Genomic DNA, 17,821 nt, shown 5'->3' with positions numbered 1-17,821 from the left:
AGTATTTACTACTGCAGTAGATACTCAACATTTCAAAAGAATGTACAGATACCATAGAAAGCAACATGTAATGGTTCTGTGCATTTATTTGCAATCACACATTGTATATTACTTGCTTAATATTACTACTATTACTACATTTATTGCTTACTACTATTACTAAAATGTGTAGAATTGCCACTCTTACAATCATAATTATTTACTTGTTTGATTACATATTATTTATTTACACTAAAAATCTTCCCAATCATCTCATAATATGAGACATATTAAAGAGGTTCTTAATCATTTATAATTGAATAAATACTCCTAAATTAATATATATGTATATTTAAAACTCAAATTAGGTTGCATTATGCATGTGCATGCAAAGTTTGGACATTGACGATTTTTATTTGACATCAATCGATAATATGGAGTTTTTAAATTCGTCAAATTTGTAAACGCTGTTACATATGAAGTAAAACATTGTCTTGTGTTTTATAATTTTTGTAAAGTAAAATATATAGCTTATATATATTCGCTTTATTATTTTATAGTAAATCTCCGAATTTCGAGAATAAGCTGTAATTTGATTGCATTCATAACTGGATAATGTTTGTTTCATTAGACTGCCACGCTCAGAATTGGGTGTTTTCATCTCGTATAAGACAGATAAGGTCAAAGTATAGGATTGTTATACACGGGACAGTCTGTGGGCTTCTATGTGTCTCTTAACCTGACCCTGAAACTTACGACACCCCTCTGTTACCAGATTCAAACCTGTCAAGCGTCACATTCATTGTACTTAAGGACAGAAACTGAGTAGTGAAATTCGATACGCTGGTAAAACAGACCTAAAGTTACATTGTTATTATTCATAATAATATTCATCGTCATCTATTAATTTACGCGGATGGGGTATAAAGCGACCTTCCAGGCCGCTCAAGGTATCTAAAGAAAGGACACATTTATTTACAATTGTTTATGGTCCAGCTTTAATCCACACAATATTCTGAAGTCAGTAAAATCAAAAAATGTTAGCAAGATTTTATCACAATATTAAATAAATTAGCAGCGCGCCCGTGACGTCTTAAAATGTTACAGAAAAAAACTGTAAATAAAGAAAGAATAAAAAAATCATCATACTTGTCTTCAAACAAAAGAGAACAGATTTAACAGGTGGTTTTATAAATTGTGTTAATTTTAGTATGAACTGAATTAATTTGTGTGCTTGAGCAGAGACCAGAAGTGCTCCTTTTAGGATAATATTTATCTCTGCCAAAAACACATGAACTAGACAGTCACGAAACTAACAAAAAGCTTGACTTGATTCACTCCCCCTGATCTTTTTCTTTTAATTACACATTGGGATGATCTAAATGTGTTCATATTTGGTCCAAACAGTCGGAAATAAAACTGCAGTTTCTCCCCGCATGAGCCTTTCGTTTGAGCCGAGTTTGTAGCTTCTTGATCCCAGTTTGAACAGCTCAGCATTGCAATGCAGTCAGTTTTATAGATTGTCCTGGGTTCCTCAGAAACGCCAGCATATTTACTACTTGTTGATTTGTGTACCCTCTGTGGTTTTTCTTGGTCCCCACCGAACCCAGTGTATTATGGTCTGGCCTGTTCTAACTGTTGGTGTTGGCTGCGTATCGCAAACCGACTAACATGCACCGGGATGGGCACCACAATTTTAGGGTTTCTGGAGGGCTCTCCGGTTTTGGAGTTCACGTTGCCCGCTTTGACCCGCTTCCACTTGGCCCTCCGGTTCTGAAACCAGATCTTGACCTGCACCTCGCTGAGCTTTAAGGCATGGGCGATCTGTGACCGTTCTGTAAGTGACAGATATTTCTTACAGTGAAACTCCTTCTCCAGCTCCAAGAGCTGCTCACTCGTAAAAGCCGTCCTCCTTCTCCGATTTTTCCCGGTGGACGTGGTGTTCCCGGACCCATTCCCACCGTGGATGCCATCGTCCAGTCCTCCGCTGGTGTCCCCGTCTTCTTTTTGACACATGGCGTTACCGGGCGCGTTATCATCAGAGCTGTAATCTAAATCACTGTCCATGGAGAAGCTTTCGTCCTTCCTGTGACACTCATCCTCCTTCGCGTCATCTTTGCTGTGACCTCGCACTGTGCATTGACGAGAATAAAAAACAGAATTACATTGGGAATTGCTTCGAGAAAACAGCATATGTTTTACATCAATTCAAACTCCATATAGAAAAAGTGTGTATTCTGAGATTTAATTTTCTAGAAATAATTTGATCTAAAATCTCTGATTCTCTGAAACGGAGAGTTTTTGCTGGATTTAATACAGTCTGTTTGGGAAAACGTCATCTGTTTATCACTTTTACGCGCAATTACGCATGCTGATGGATCCCTCAGGAGAACAAGTGCTTCACTTAAACTTCTAAAATCTACCTTAAAGAGTTTTGTCACATATTTTTGATTTTATCTTATGCATTTCCTGAACATTCTGTTTGTACGCAGGCTTGTTTTTTAAAACAGTTATACCTTTTCTAAACGCAGACTATAATAATGTTGGACTCCATTTATTTTACTCTGCATACATATAAATGATCCAGGCGACACTGAATTTTGCTTACAGTTTTATGGACATTTAAACACCGCTGGCCCTCTCCATCCCTCAATTAAAATGAGCTAATTTAGTCATTGATGGCAGCTCGGCCTCAGGCAGTATTCCTGAAAACCTGATATGGGCCTTTAATTCACGTGCGTGACAGTGTCATGTTTGAGCAACAATAATTACATTTTATTGTATCCGTCTTAACTTATACCTCGTCGGAACACCTGGGATATAAATAATTTAAATGATAAATACCATTAATTTTAGTATAAAGTATTTATGGATAGCAAGAGATTCTGAATGTTCTGAACTGTCGTATAATAATAATGAACTGAATATCATTTATTTCAATTATTTTAAGATTCCACAGTATTGAGCGTGCAATTTGAGAGCTGAATTTCAGTGGTAATGGCATAAACGTCTTCCATGCAATTGACGATCTGATCTTAGATTTATTATTTACATTTTACTGTAATATTATGCTTGGTCGACCTCTTCGTCGCTCCTCTGATCTCACCTGTGGAGGTGTGCACTGTGTGGGAATCGTGGAATGACGAGAGGGCCGTTGAATCTTTCGCTTGAAACGTCTTCCCGTCCTCCCCATCCAAACGAATATCCTGAGATTTTTCGAACATGGCGTGAATTGACTGAGATCCGAGCTTTCTCGCCGCGTCCTGGTGCTGTTGGGATGGCGAGGTGGAGAACCCGCCGGGTAACGTTGCCATCAGAGTGGACGTGAGCGCCATGCCCTGCGCCAAACTGGAGCAGAACCCGCTGGGTAAGCCCGGGATCGGGTGGTGCGGATGGGTCGGGGGCAGAGCGCTCTGAGGCAGGCTTGGAGGAGGGGGTGGCGGAGGCAACACCACGGACCGGTATGGCATAAACATGGGATAGCCCGTGTACACGAAATGTCCCGGGCTGGGTTGCGGTGGACCCCCAATCAGAGAGTCAATGCTGAACGCAGTGGTGCTTCCCACCGGACGCTGCATCATCATGAACGGCGTACTAAAAGCTGCACTCATATGATCTTGTAAGTAGAGTTTGTGAAGTCCTGAAGGCTGTGGGAGCAGCTGTCTCTCCTGCTCTTTCGGATGGTGAGCTCACTGTTTCACAGTGTCATGCGCTGTCAGGCTGTATGAGTTTGGTATTCCTGTGAATGGCTATTTCTGTGTGCCGAGCATAAAACATCTGTGTTGCATCTGTGTTTCGACTCAGTTCGGTGCCAACGTGATGTTTTCGTTATTGTAAGAAAAAGCGCACTGACGCAAAAACGCACAGCAATAAAGCGTCGGAAATCCTTTGTTGTAAATGGTCAAACTTTTGGTTGAGCATCTCAGATGAGCTTTATCGTCCTCCCTTGAGATATTGAAACGTCCTTTCTCCGTTTGCTTGACCGCGTTTCATTTCGACCTGATAGAAGTCACAATCGCTCCTCGCAGCATCAGCTGTGATCATCTTCTGCAGTGTGAGTTTGAATTACGCTCCTTCGGTTTAAGGGTCTCCACCATGCGCCGTGGTCACGCCCACCGCGTCTTTGGGCTTTCCATTGGTCCAATCTATCCGTTTGCGCGGAGCTGTCCTAACGCGCCAGAGCCGCAAGCGCGCCAGCCATCTCTTAGATTAGAGCGTCACTAACCGTCTTACATTCCAGAACAGTCAAAACAAGAATCATGTGCAATGATCTAGTGTAGCCTATATTTTATCACTCCATCCGCCATTGGATTTAACGGATGCGCAAATGTCTTTCTGCATTCTAGTTCATGAGATTAATACTACCAGTTGTCATATTCTGTATATGTACACACTCATTAACACAGAGAACGTAGCTATAAAGTTAAAATAGTTGCCAATTAACTATTTTGTTTATTTAATTGTTAAACATTTGTAAACAAATTACGACTCTATGATCAATTATGCCATCAAATCAGAATGTAAATGACAGATTTACGGGCTTTAATAAAGCTATTAGAAATGTTTACACAATGTGAAATGTATTATTCCATTGCCATGCATTATAAACAGTGTGTTTATTATATAGAATAAATAAGTAGACTGCAACTAATAGAGCCCACTAAGTTCTGATTTGCCATAACATAATATAAACACTTTAAGCACTTTATTTTACGGAAAAAATCTGCTTGAATGCAAAGCTGGTCCTTTGGGGACAAACTAAACATCTCGCACTCCTTAGCTGACCCTGACATTGGCCAGTTCATAAGGACATGAGCCCTATGTAGCAGTTAGTCATCACATTTCAGACACCTCACGACGTAAGACCCCTGATCGCTGTGCATTTAATAGCCCCCCCCACACACCCACTGTTTCATCACATAGATAAACATAGATTCAATCTGCTCTGCATAAATACATAGTCAAGTTCCCTTGTGAATGTTGTCAAGACTATTATGGAATGTTAGACTGAAAGACTTTAAAGTGTCATATTTTTCACATTTTCTTTATTTGTATATTATTATTTAAAATAAATCCTACATCCGTTTCTGTGAATTACAATGATTTATTGGATTTTTTTTACATTTTATTATTATTATGGCGAGGGGGGGTTGGGCTGAGGTAAAGTAATGAATTATTCAGCGGAGCAGACCTACTTTACTGATCAATAAATGTGTCTCCATGTTTGTGAAGTCTTTGGTCATGTAGACATGATTTGGTTTACATAATTAAAGCGAATGTGTTCGTTTTTTGTCTGGTCACAGTAATCATTAGTCCTAATCTTTGGGGACCATCCCTGCACGGACCCTAAAAACCTTGACCCCGATCCCCCACCTCCACCTCCGTGCCGAATCAAGGGCAATCCCCTCACCCCCTCCCCAGGGTCACGGGGACACAGTCTCATTAAAGGCAGGCTGATACACAACTGCAATGCAGACATTAAATAGCAGTATTTTTCAATTAACGCTGACAAATTCAATCAAAATTCCATAGATTAGGATGAAATGAGGCATGGGTCATTTACAAGGGGATTTAATTGCACCACCATTAGACAAATAGTACAGCAGTCACCGTCCCATTATCAATCATGTGAAGGCATCGATAGTACAAGGAAAGGATGGGGGATGGGGGGTGCCTGCGATGGAACCAGCACCGCAGAGCAGCTAATAAATACCCTCTTTTTGTACTTATAAATTATCCAGTTTAATTAACAACATGGATTATGATTGGAATATAATTTAATTAAACCTTTCCTGCATGGTGGAGTGCAGAATCATCCATTATGTAGAAGCAAGGGGGAGCATTACCACGGGCTAAATTAAGAAAGGCCCAGAAACGCTGATAGACCTACCGCTCAGGACAATAACTACAACTGCGAGAAGTTCTAAGCGTTAAACAAGAGACGGGACTGCGTGCTTTAAATTGCCCAGCATACAAACGGGAGCCCGGAGAAAATGGCCCGCATCTAAGAACAGTGGGCGAACCAATTAAAGGCGTCTTATTGCTACTCGATGCAGTTTTGCAGGGGAAATGGATTTTGAAATGTTGCCTGGAGCGTTTGACCATTCAACATTATTTAGTTACTGTGTCTCAGGCTCAACCTTTTCATCAAGATCCAAATGTCAACTGTAATTTATTCGGCACACTTCGCCTCTCCCAATGAAAACACAAGTCGCCGTTTCTCTCTACGATCCAGTCGTATTAGGAAAGGGCATAGGCTCCGATGCTTTCATATATACCTTTAAATTGCTGTCAAATTGTTTTGGTCGTAGACAAACGGCTATTAAAATCCTGACCTTCGATTTCAAATTATAAGATCTACTTAAAATCAATTGATTAACCTTTAAACCATCCACCTGATGATGGGAGATCACACCTATTCAAGGTCCGGCCATGCGTGACTGGTGGGGTGAGTTGCACTCTTCCCTGAGGCTCCAGGCTAAACACAAAGATTGATCTATCTCAGTCAAGCAGTCCTTACAGGACAGCCCCTATCATCCACACTATGCCAGTCAATAATCACAGAGTTTAAAGCTGCTCTGCATTTGCATCTGCAAATAAAATATACGCCGCTCATATTTCTCGGTGATCTGAATATTTTAAACGTTCAGTTACTGTATGTTATTCAAATATGACATCATCAAAACTGACATTTTCCACCACTCGGAACGATCAAGGACGTGTAATATTGGCATGTAATAATCTGGTCTACCAAAATTATATTCCAGACAGATGCAAGAACTGTATGGCTGACTGCTTATGCAAGTCAAGACTACACTATATCAGAGGCTGCTTTACGTCTGCTCAGACTCCCACTCGATTAGGTCGTTTGGCTTTAACAGACTGATATATTTGTTTCTAAGGGCACATTTTCATTGCCAGTTATGCTTGGTAAATAGAAGCGGCGCTCAACGGTAGCCTGTACTCACAATAAAGCACAAGTCAAGCCATCATTCCATTTTAATATGCTGCGCAATAAAGGGAGCGCACCACGACACAAGTGCGCGCCACGGTCCAATTCATCTTGCTTTATTAAAGCGAGGAAATGAGGTGAGGCATCAGTGCTTTGCACCCCCGGGGCATGTTCGAGACAGATGAACAACAGGGGCAAGCACAACGATACCACAGGATTAGCACACCACGAACGCTAGAGCTCTTTCGAGATGCAGAGAATTTAAGTTAGCTGATCCTCAAAGGGAACATTTTGATATTGTCAGTTTGTCAAAATTACCTCATATATCAGCAGTGTTTGAGGAAACCAATAGTCTACGACAAAACAGCAGCCATGTTTATGCAGGATGAATCAGACAAGCTCCGTTTACGGTTTCCGTTGCTGCCGATAGCATCTATTTGACTCGTTTTCTAAAAGTTGTGCGTGCCCCCAAAATGTGCAAAAAAGACAGTATATTGTAGCAATTTTTTGTCTGGTAAGCTACGTTTGTTATGGCATGAAACATGTCTTTGTAATTAAATAATATCCAGACACATTTTAGGAATACGGAAGTAAACTTACTGTTATAAGCAACCCACAGGTTAACCCACAGCGCCGCCTGCAGGTCATGTCCAAAAGTACAACATCGTTTCATGATGTGTAGGCCCGTCTTTCCGCAATGGAAACTCATATCATAGACAGAAAATAGATTGAATTATTGCACATGGCGAATTATTACACATTATTACAACTACTGTAGCCTGTTTGCAGTACACGCAGGCAAGAGTCCTGTCTAACAACATGACGCTGAATCACGTGAATGGAGTCAAGTTTTAAAGAAGTGTGAGGAATTAGATTGCGAATATAAATGAGAACCCCGAAACCATAAATTAAAAATAATATGCTCATATTGTCTTGCCCCTACCATCAACTTGAAGCGAAACTACCAGACATGTCAATCACGGGCAGCTTCTAAACGCCCATGAAAGGGAAATCCAGATGTTCCCTGATTATAGTCATTTCAAAAGCATCAGCGGCCCTCGCTCTGTGACTGAGAAACAGACCTAGCATAACACACCGTGAGAGTAAACATCAAACTCTTGCTTTTAACAAGCTGAATTAAAGACATTCACGGGATAAGCTGCCCAGACGGTCAATGTTGCAAACATTTGCTAAATTACATTTTGTTTAAATGTGACCCCGGACCTCTACCAAAGCACATTTATTCAACAATTATACAGTTAATTATCGAGACTATGAGAGCTACAACTAATGCAGACATCTTTTGATGCTACAATTCGGTTAGTTTAACTGGCTTGTCTAGACGTTACGTGATGTTTATCTGTAACACGTGAATGCAACATTACTAAATACACACTTAAACAAAAACCCTAATACTAACAAATGTGGAAGTATGCTATATTTAGGCTTTAAAAGATTTTGGTCTTTTGTTATAGTCTGAATAACCGGTGCTGTTGACACCACCTAGCAATTCAGTTCAGCCTATTTAAAAACCTGGTTTATCCACCTTTGCATCATTTCCACGCAGCTGAATAGCCAAAACCTGTTTAAGAGAAAGCATGTCAACTGTGGAGTGAACCCTGAATAGACAGACGTTTGATAAAGTGTAAAGTGCAACATCATTATGAGGAGAGAACCACAGTTTGGTTGGTCTTCTACGGTTTAATGAGTTCTTGTTAACTTGCTCTGTAACTGCTACAATCCTGAAAAACACACAGAACCAGCACACATGTGGCAGACTTGTTTATACAGGATTCTGTTTTAAGATTGAAGATTCTTTGTCTCTGAGCAATCCCTCTAAGTAATGTTGGCTTTGGAATCTTTTGTGATATTTTCCATCTATGATGAATCTACTCTCTTACCCCTCCTTAGGCAAAGGAGCTTGACCATCTAAATGTTGTAGCTCGATCTATATAACCATTTGTTTTGAAACATATGAGAATGTGTGTGTAGACATGTAAGTATTTCAGTGTGAGTGTGCACAGGGGAATGTTATGAGCTTCTCTAATGTAGCCCTCATGACAAGGGGGTGTGGATTCTGAATGGCTGTGGTTGGCAAGGTCACTGTGTCAGATTGGGTTCTACTCTATAATCTCTCCATGATCATAATAACAAATCCCCAAGGTTACAGTGCGCTGATCTTGATCATGAGAGAGCGCAGGGGTGGAATACATTCGGACACCCTGTGTACCACTCAAGTCAGTTTTATACAACCATTTACATTACATGGGTTAACCGCTGTGCTTGAGTAAGGGAGCGCTGTACTCCAAACAACAACATATTACTAAATAAAAAATATGATTTTGGTTTGAGGGACCTGCTCTTGCAGAAGCAGAACCTCCGGGACCTTCTGGATAGAGGTATAGTGAGAGTAAAGGTGCGTTTAACTGGAACTACCAAAAGCATGAATGTTATGAGGTAAAATGCAGGTTGATTGAAAAATATCAAGATTGAATTTTATGTAATAAGTCATGTGTTACGCACAAGTATAATGTGATCATACGTCATAAATTCTTAAAGGGATACTCCACCCAAAAATTGTAATTCGGTCATGAATTACTCAATCTCAAGTAGTTACAAACCTGTGTTCATTTCTTTGTTTGGTTGAACACAAAGAAAGATATTTGGATGTTAGCAACTGACATTTCTGTGGTCGTCAAAAATGGTCAAAGGTTCCCCATAACTGTTGGTTTTTCTTCAAAATATCTTAACAAGAAAGATAGTTTATGGTGCCCCAAAAATATCAGTTGCTAAAATTTTACCAGACATATTTCTTTAACAGAGCAAAGAAATGAATAATGATTTGAGACAACTTGAGGTTGAGTAGTTCATGACAGCATTTTCATTTTTGGGTGAACTGTCCATTTAAAGCTGCAGAATTTCTGCTGCAGAATTTTTGTAAAGTAACTTTACATTCTCACCTTTATGTGTGTTCACGTGAAATCGGATCTGAGCACAATTTATAAATCATTATTTTAAATCGTCTTATAAATCTTGCGTGTCTATGATGCTAATCTACCCTGTGCTTTTAGTCTACAGAGCTCTAGTGATGTGGGACCGTCCCAGTGGGATCTCTGGGCTGGCCTGGCTGAGAAGAAAATGGATAAAGAGTTATGCGGATAATCACTTGCACTTCTGTTTCTCAGGGGCGTAAAACAAGTCATGTGAGGGCCGCCCCTCCCCTTTCCAAAACGGCGGCAGCGGGGTCTGTGATTTCCCAGATTCCCTTGCTGGAGCCGCAGACCTGGCCAGACTGGCTGGTCATTAAGCGGCAGGGCAGAAGTATAATTGAGATGAAGCACACCTGGCCTTTAATAGCTCACTCACCTGGTTCAACAGCCCCTCAGTGTACACAGCACTGCCTTCCCTGACACTCTCACTGTGGGACTAAGCCGCCAGCAGCATAAACAGCTCTGTCATACAGACGTTAGTTGACCTTTTAAAGTACTTATAATGGTGTAACAGGTTTGCACTCCTCCCCAGGTAACTCCTTGTGAGAGTAATGATTCTCAAATCTCAAGTGTAGTGAGGCCTTTGTCATGATAGAGTTTCATTCTTTTTTTACAGCTGGCGTAAAATGCCACTTATTCTCAAATGTCCATTCAAACGTGACGTCCACTACCAAGAGCAATTTCTGTCAATTAAAGAAATATATTGACTCCAAAAGGGCCAGTCAAAGTGTCGGCAAATTATGTTTTACAGTTTTTTAAACAGTAGATATTTTCCCTTATTTATATTGTCTGTGGGAAATACTTTATGTAAACAGTATGTAAAACAGGTTGAAGGCAGAATTAAACTCCCGCTGTGCTGCTCTGCAGAGGAGAAAAACAAGAATATGTACAAATGAATCACTCTTAATTTTCTGCACTAAAAAGTCAGACTAATTAACAAATGATTAGCAAATGATAGGGAATTACATGACGTTGGGCTAATTAGCATAACATTAATTGCTTTGTTTTATAATACCCAGCTGGCTAATTGTTCTTTCTATCTGTTCTCCATAATTATTCCAGAATGAAGGTGAGCGTGGTTTGGCTCCTCCCCCCCGAGAGGTTCTTAGCATTGTATGAGGCGTTCATATAAAGAAGCCACTGTTAACAAACTATATTGGGTAAGTTGTCACACAAGATCCCGCCATTAAAGAGCTTATTATTGATTTGGAATCTAAACATTTGATAGAACAGCAAAAAGGTAAGTGCTGCCATAGAAAAACAAACCATTTCTTAGTACAATATACATTGTAATTGATACTAAATAAAAAATACAATGTTTAAATGTTTAAAACCACCATGACAGCTCATTGTTTTGAAAAATATCTTAAAAACATTGTCATTATGCATTTCAGCCCTTCCTGAATTTTATGCTATAGAAAAATAGAATAACAGTTTGGAGTAGGGGTGTCACAATATTCCGTTATTTGTGATATTAATGAAGTGATGGTTCATCCCAAAAAAAATTCCTCACCCTCTTGTCATTTCAAACATGTGTCACTTTCTTTCATATGCAGAACACAAAAGAAGATATTTTGAAGAAAGTTGGTAACTGAACTGCATGGCCCCATTTCACTTCTTTTGATTGGGGGCCAGTTATCAACATTCTTCAAAATATCTTCTTTTGTGTTCTGTGGAAGGAAGAAAGTAACACAGGTTTGAAATGACAAGAGTGTGAGGAAATGATGAAAGTATTTAAATATTTGGGTGAAATATCACTTTAATACTACACAGTATCTGCATGGTTGACACCTCAACATAGAAGTTGGCAGCTAGTGTTTCTTAAATATTTTGCCTTAAGAGCTAGTCTTTACTTTGTCTGTTTTATATAACTTTTAATGTTATATCTTTATTGATATGGGTATTTAACGTGTTTTTTTATTTTTACCATTTTAATGTGTTTTACACCTGCTTGGATATAATTGAAGTGTAAAAAAGTACTAAAAAGGGAAAGTTACATTTTTCTCTAAGGAATCTCATGTAAAACATGAGTTTACAGTATAGGCAGGCAGAGAGAGTAGTGCAGTGTTTCCGCTATTGTGGAACTGTGGCGTTTGGGGATGTCATATGCTTATAGGTCTCTCTTGGACCGTTGGGATAATGGTGTCTTTCATCCTGAAGCGGAACCGGTCCTCGATGCAAACCTTCCTCAATACCAGGCTTCTAGACTTTTCAGGTTTGCACTCCATCCTTGCCCAATGGGTGAGCTCAACCAAATCCTCCAAGATCCACCTTCCTTCATGAACTTCATGAAAGGTACTGACTTTGCCATGATAGCCAGGTCATCCATAAATTGAATATGACAGTTCAGGAAGGCTCTTCCTGGGGGTCATTTCGCCAGATATCTCCTGTCATGTGGCCTTTTTAAAAGCTCACTTTAACATCCATTAAATCAGGGACAACGTCTAAATAGCTCTGTTTCACCCTTTATCCCCCGGGCCAAACCTATGGTTTCTCAAGTTTTAGAGGCATGCGTGATGCTGGTCCATACAGATGCATCACTTAAAACAGTAACTCAGAGGTCACTGTTCGCTGCAGGAAAAAGACTGAATAAGAAAAGCCCGGAGCCACAGGACAGGGAAATGAATAGTAATTGCAAAACAATGCTTAAGAGGCTCCTTGAAATGAGGGAGTTGCTGTTCTTGATTTTACAGCAACGGCCACAGGGCGAGAAAGGTCTGCGTTCAGGTCTCAGTGAGACAAAATGACGCATATGTCTAATCCAATCTGAATAATGTTGAATTATTAGCGCTCCTGAAGGGGGACGTGTAGGGGGAAATGACCTATGAGAATAATGCACAGTAAACTAGACAATTCATTAAACGGAATACAAAGAACTGCAGCAAAGGATGAATTTGTCTTTGTATTTTCACTAATTAGACATGCAAATATAAGTCCACTTTGTCAGGTATATGTTCAAATTTCCCTTATATAAATTATCAAGTAAAAAAGGAACACTCCTTTTAACATATCTCCCAGCTTAAGGGCTGTTCTTAGAAGACACTCACACACGCACTCCTGAATAATTCAATTAGATGTGAGCTCAAGCTACAAAGAGCACATTGAGGTGAGTGTGTTTGTCATGCCCCATAAACCCGGTGAGGAGGAGGAGGGGACAGGGGAAGATCAGAGCAGTAGAGTGGGAAAAAGAAAAGGCGATCTAAAAAATCACAGAGGGGAAAGAGGAGGGTATCAGGAATAACCCGGTTCAGGCAGAGAGGGCGATGATGGTGTCACAGACGAGGGGCAGGAAAGGCATTACAGAGAATTAAGAAATTTAGAATAGGCATGTGCTCCCACGGGAAGCGGAGTCTGACAAGGAAGTGGGTCAGCTGCTTGAGACTCTGGGCTGGGATGTCTCAGTGCAGCCCTTCTGGCAGAGAGTACGACTTAACGCATAAAAAGTTTTCCGCTTTTAGTTGAAAATGATCTTGTGTAAATGGCCTCTAAGTTTCTATCTAAAGATTCTAGAGATTTTTTGTGGCCCCCAAAAGTATTTGGACATTTCATTACATACCAATTTCATAACAATATACACATGACAGCAAACCTATAGTGGCACCTGGAAACAAATGACTAACTTGACTTTTTTCATGCCATTTTAGAAAGTGAGCTAGTCTGACTTTAATGTCATAGATCCGTGGAAATGGAGAGTGAAAGTCGTGCAATTTATGATGCTACAATAATACATTTGATAGAAACAGCACAATTTGTTTCATTTAAAGGATAAGTTAACAAAAAATGTAAAAAGAGTTCATGCCATCCTCATCGGTCCGTGTACCTTCGGATAATTTGTTTATTCATTCTTGTTTTCAAAACAGAAAAAAGAATAAACCAATTTTTTTTACATATTCCAACGTATTCATGAGCATAAAAACTAATCAGAGACATATGTTTGGTTTGTGTTCCTCAATATTTCTTGGTTGTTTGCATCATCAGCCTGCCGCTGTTTACCCTGTCGGTTGTAACGATGATGCAGGAGAAAGCAGAAAACTCTCCTTGCGTCACCTTTACACATTTGTGACCCTTGATCACAAAACCAGTCTTAAGTAGCACGGGAACAAATACATTGTGTGGGTCAAAATTATAGATTTTTATTTTATGCCAAAAATCATTAGGATATTAATTAAAGATCATGTTCCAGAAAGATATTTTGTAAATTTTCAACCCAAAATATATAAAAACTTTATTTGGATGGCCTGCTACAATGCCTCGGATTAACAACTTCAAAGGCGATTTTCTCAATATTTAGTTTTTTTGCACCCTTTGCTTCCGGAGTTTTACACTCTTGTATCCACCAGATATTGTCCCATATTAACAACCCATATATCAATAAAATCTTAACTATTCAGCTTTCAGGTGATGTAAATATCAAAATTTTGAAAAATGTACCCATTTGTAGTCCAGGGTCACATTTCTGTTTTTGAACTGTTAGTTTTGATTCCCAAAGCTTCAGTACATAGAGGTACTTTCGTCTGAGAATGCACTGCAAATGCTCTTAAGAACGCTGAAGGCGAACAGAAATGAGACAGCCTATAGGCTACAAGTCAAGTCAAGTCAAGTCAGCTTTATTTATATAGCGCTTTTTACAATTTTCATTGTTACAAAGCAGCTGTACAAGAAAAAATGACTATAAGTAAAACATAAAAGGTTATGGAATTCAAAACACAGGTCAAATATCAGACACACAATAAATTCCTATATGCAGTGTTAATTAAATAAGACTACCAAGTCTTCAAGTCTCTGCCGGAGCGCGCGGCACATCAGAAAAGTGAGTGAAACACACACAAACACACATTTTTACCAAATAATACGTCATTAATAGCGGTTCACTTCCGCGATTTGGTACGATTGCGCTTGAAACTTGCGTTCTGGAGTTGACATGAACCGCAACCCAGACCTCCCTTTTTAAGTCGACTCCGGTAGTATAGTTTGCGGGTGCACACCCAGGTTCGGAAGACAGCCTTCACATCACCCAAACGAACCGAGCTATGACGTTATTCAAACCCAGGTAATCACCAAAAGTGCTAGTGTGAAACCACCATTAGTCCACTGGAAGTTCAGCTGCAGCCTCTGGCACCCAGTGGTGGTATTGCACATGAGGGCATTTCTGTGCAATGTAGCAGTACAGTGAGGAGCGTTGCAAGTAGGGGGAAAAGGGTGAATGAGTACATAGGGCCTTGGCATTATAGGGGCCTCGAAGTTCCTGAAATTGTCTTTATCATTATTTTACAATAGTGCGCCTATGTGCAACTTCTCCTCTAAAATTGAGAAGCTTCGTCTGATATGCTTCACCAATACGCTTTATGAGTGAAGTGGAATGGACTTGCATCCCTGCTGAAGGCATTCTGTTATCACTCCTCAAGACATCCGTGTATTCATCTTTTTTACATTTCCGGCTCACAGTCTGTGTTCAATGACCTCCGCTGACAGCAGATAATGGATAGTCTCATCGACAATAGACGAAGTACATAAACATAGTTTGTTTTTAGTATTTGTGTCAGAAATTTTTAGTTTTTGTTTCAGTATTTTTGGAAGTCTGCTTAAATGAATGAAATCGATTTCGGTAGTCTAAATTATCACCAAATTCGCTGTTCTTCAAATTCGCCTCCACAAAAAGAAGATAGGTCGGTCAACTTTGTTTTTGTACGAAGCTGAGGCAGTTCCTCTGACGTATCATTTAATCCCTAATAATATATAAACATTCAATTAAAATAGTAACATGCTTAAGTTAAAAAGGCCAATACATATGTAAGTAATAAAAAGATGTGCTAGTGTATTTAGGCCTTTTGATTTTTAATCAAAATTGATGAGAGGTGAGCCATTTTTTTCTTGACAAACTCGACTTGGCATTAACCTTTTTAAGTAATATTAATTGGAAATGTCAGTTACAGTCATGAAGTGGCATTATTACTACCATTTATGCAGTACTAGTACAAGTACTAGATTTATTACTGTTCAATAGTTAAATGTGTAATGTTTTGGACTACACTGCACAGTGTCTCTATTAATGAAACACAATTCAAATTAAATATAGATAAACTATCAATTCACATTTAAGGGGATACTGAGGTGATCTATTCAAGTATATCACAATTCATACAGAAATTAGATTCAGCGCTGTGTTATATATAAATATAACAATTTACTTAAAAATCACGTGGAGGGGCCCCTCACATTGCTTTTGCACAGGGCCCGAGATTCTTTGCTACGCCCCTGTGTACAGTTACTGAAAGAATGCACATATGTACTCGCACGCATGTCTGTGCTCGTGTCAAAGCGATGCATCTGACATCAGGAGAGGTTAAGCAACAGCCCCTATTTAAATTTAGAGTGAGAGAAGCTCGTTTTGCACTTTAATGTGATAAAAATGCGCCGTTTTCTTTGCACTGTACGTAAAAATGTTATAGAAAACAAAACACTTCTACATACAACTCTACATACATGATAGTAGCCGTGTTTATAAAAAGGAGCTGAGTTAATAAAAACCTACACTTTGCATTGCACATTGAATTCTATTACATAGCAATAGAGACCTGCTCAAAACGCAATGGAAAATGTAAGGGTTTCCATACCATTATAAAACACTAGTTTATTTGTGTTAAAACCGTTACAAAACCGTCAAAAGTTGTAGTTTTGGGCTATTGTTTTTTTATGTTTTAATACAATTTAGTTGTGAGTGGTCTTGTGTAGTAATATGAGACATTATATGTTGGTTATGCAGACTATTTCTTATAAAAAAACATTAAATCACTTTTATCATGGTCACTATGACAGGTAAGCCTTTACATTAACAACAAATCAATATTTTAGACAACTTTGCTAATTTTTGTACAATCTCTTTTAGTAGTTTTAACTTTTTATCAAACTAAGTTCAGTTGTGGCCTGGGGGTTAGAGCGTTGGGCTTGTGATCAGAAGGTTGCTGGTTCAAAAGCTCAGTGCCAGCAGGTCATGACTGAAGTGCCCTTGAGCAAGGCACCTTACCCCTGATTGCTCTGCAGTAATGTGCCACTGTAAAAAAATAAAAGGATAAAAGCGTCTGCCAAATGAATAAATGTAAGTTATAATGTAGTCGTAGTGTGCAATGAAAAGTACAGGTTTTTGATTAACTCAGCTTGTTTTTGTAAACACAGTGTGGTCAGTTGTAAGCATATGTAGAAAGGTTATGTTTCATAGTTTAAAATTCTTATGAACATGGCATCAAAAGTGCAAATTTATATCACATTAAAATGCAAAACGATGTCGCTATGAATTTAAACCTCTCGAGCACTGACAGGCGCGCGCGCACATGCAGTAGGTCCATTCTTTCAACTGTACATACTCTTACATTGCACAGAAATTACGATTTCGTATTAATATATTGTTTGCACACGCCACTGAAATTATTAGAGATAGCAGTCTTGTGCTTAAAATGCCCTTATGTGCAATACCACCACTGGTCGCCAGAGGCTGCGGCTGAACTTCCAGCCGACTAAATCTTGATTCGTTCATAAAAAAACGTTATTTTGTTTTTTATGCCCATCAATTTAGAAAACGTAAAAATATGATCAGTTTATTCTATATTCTATCTATATTTATTCTATAATATGTGCATATTTAATTGTGCAAATATATGTTAATATATGGAGATCATATGGAGACTTTAAAATGTCATAGTTTGGGAAAACAACTCTGTAAACATTACATTGTGGTAGATGCCTTCGGATTCCACATGGAATGATGTTCTAGTGCCATCTGATGGTCAAAACACAAACCGCTTGCCATATTTTCTGTCAGGATAGGATAAGGACGATTATTCTTTTCAACATTGATGTAAACATTCAACTGAATTGCACGAGCTCCATCCAAAAAGGCCTTCCT

General features: G+C 39.1%; 1 protein-coding gene across 1 annotated transcript; it reads right to left on the bottom strand.

Moving 5' to 3' along the window:
- Positions 1–956: 956 nt before the first annotated feature.
- gbx2 (gastrulation brain homeobox 2) lies at positions 957–4,035 on the bottom strand. Its single transcript, XM_079460621.1, has 2 exons — positions 3,086–4,035; positions 957–2,111 (listed from the first exon to the last, which is right to left on the bottom strand). The coding sequence occupies exons 1-2, from the start codon at positions 3,588–3,590 to the stop codon at positions 1,594–1,596; spliced, it is 1,023 nt and encodes a 340-aa protein (XP_079316747.1). The 5' UTR covers positions 3,591–4,035; the 3' UTR covers positions 957–1,593.
- Positions 4,036–17,821: the final 13,786 nt, after the last annotated feature.

The sequence above is a fragment of the Barbatula barbatula genome (assembly GCF_947034865.1).
Source record: "Barbatula barbatula genome assembly, chromosome: 7".
NCBI classification, from domain to species: domain Eukaryota; kingdom Metazoa; phylum Chordata; class Actinopteri; order Cypriniformes; family Nemacheilidae; genus Barbatula; species Barbatula barbatula.
This window is presented reverse-complemented; position numbering and strand designations above follow the sequence as displayed.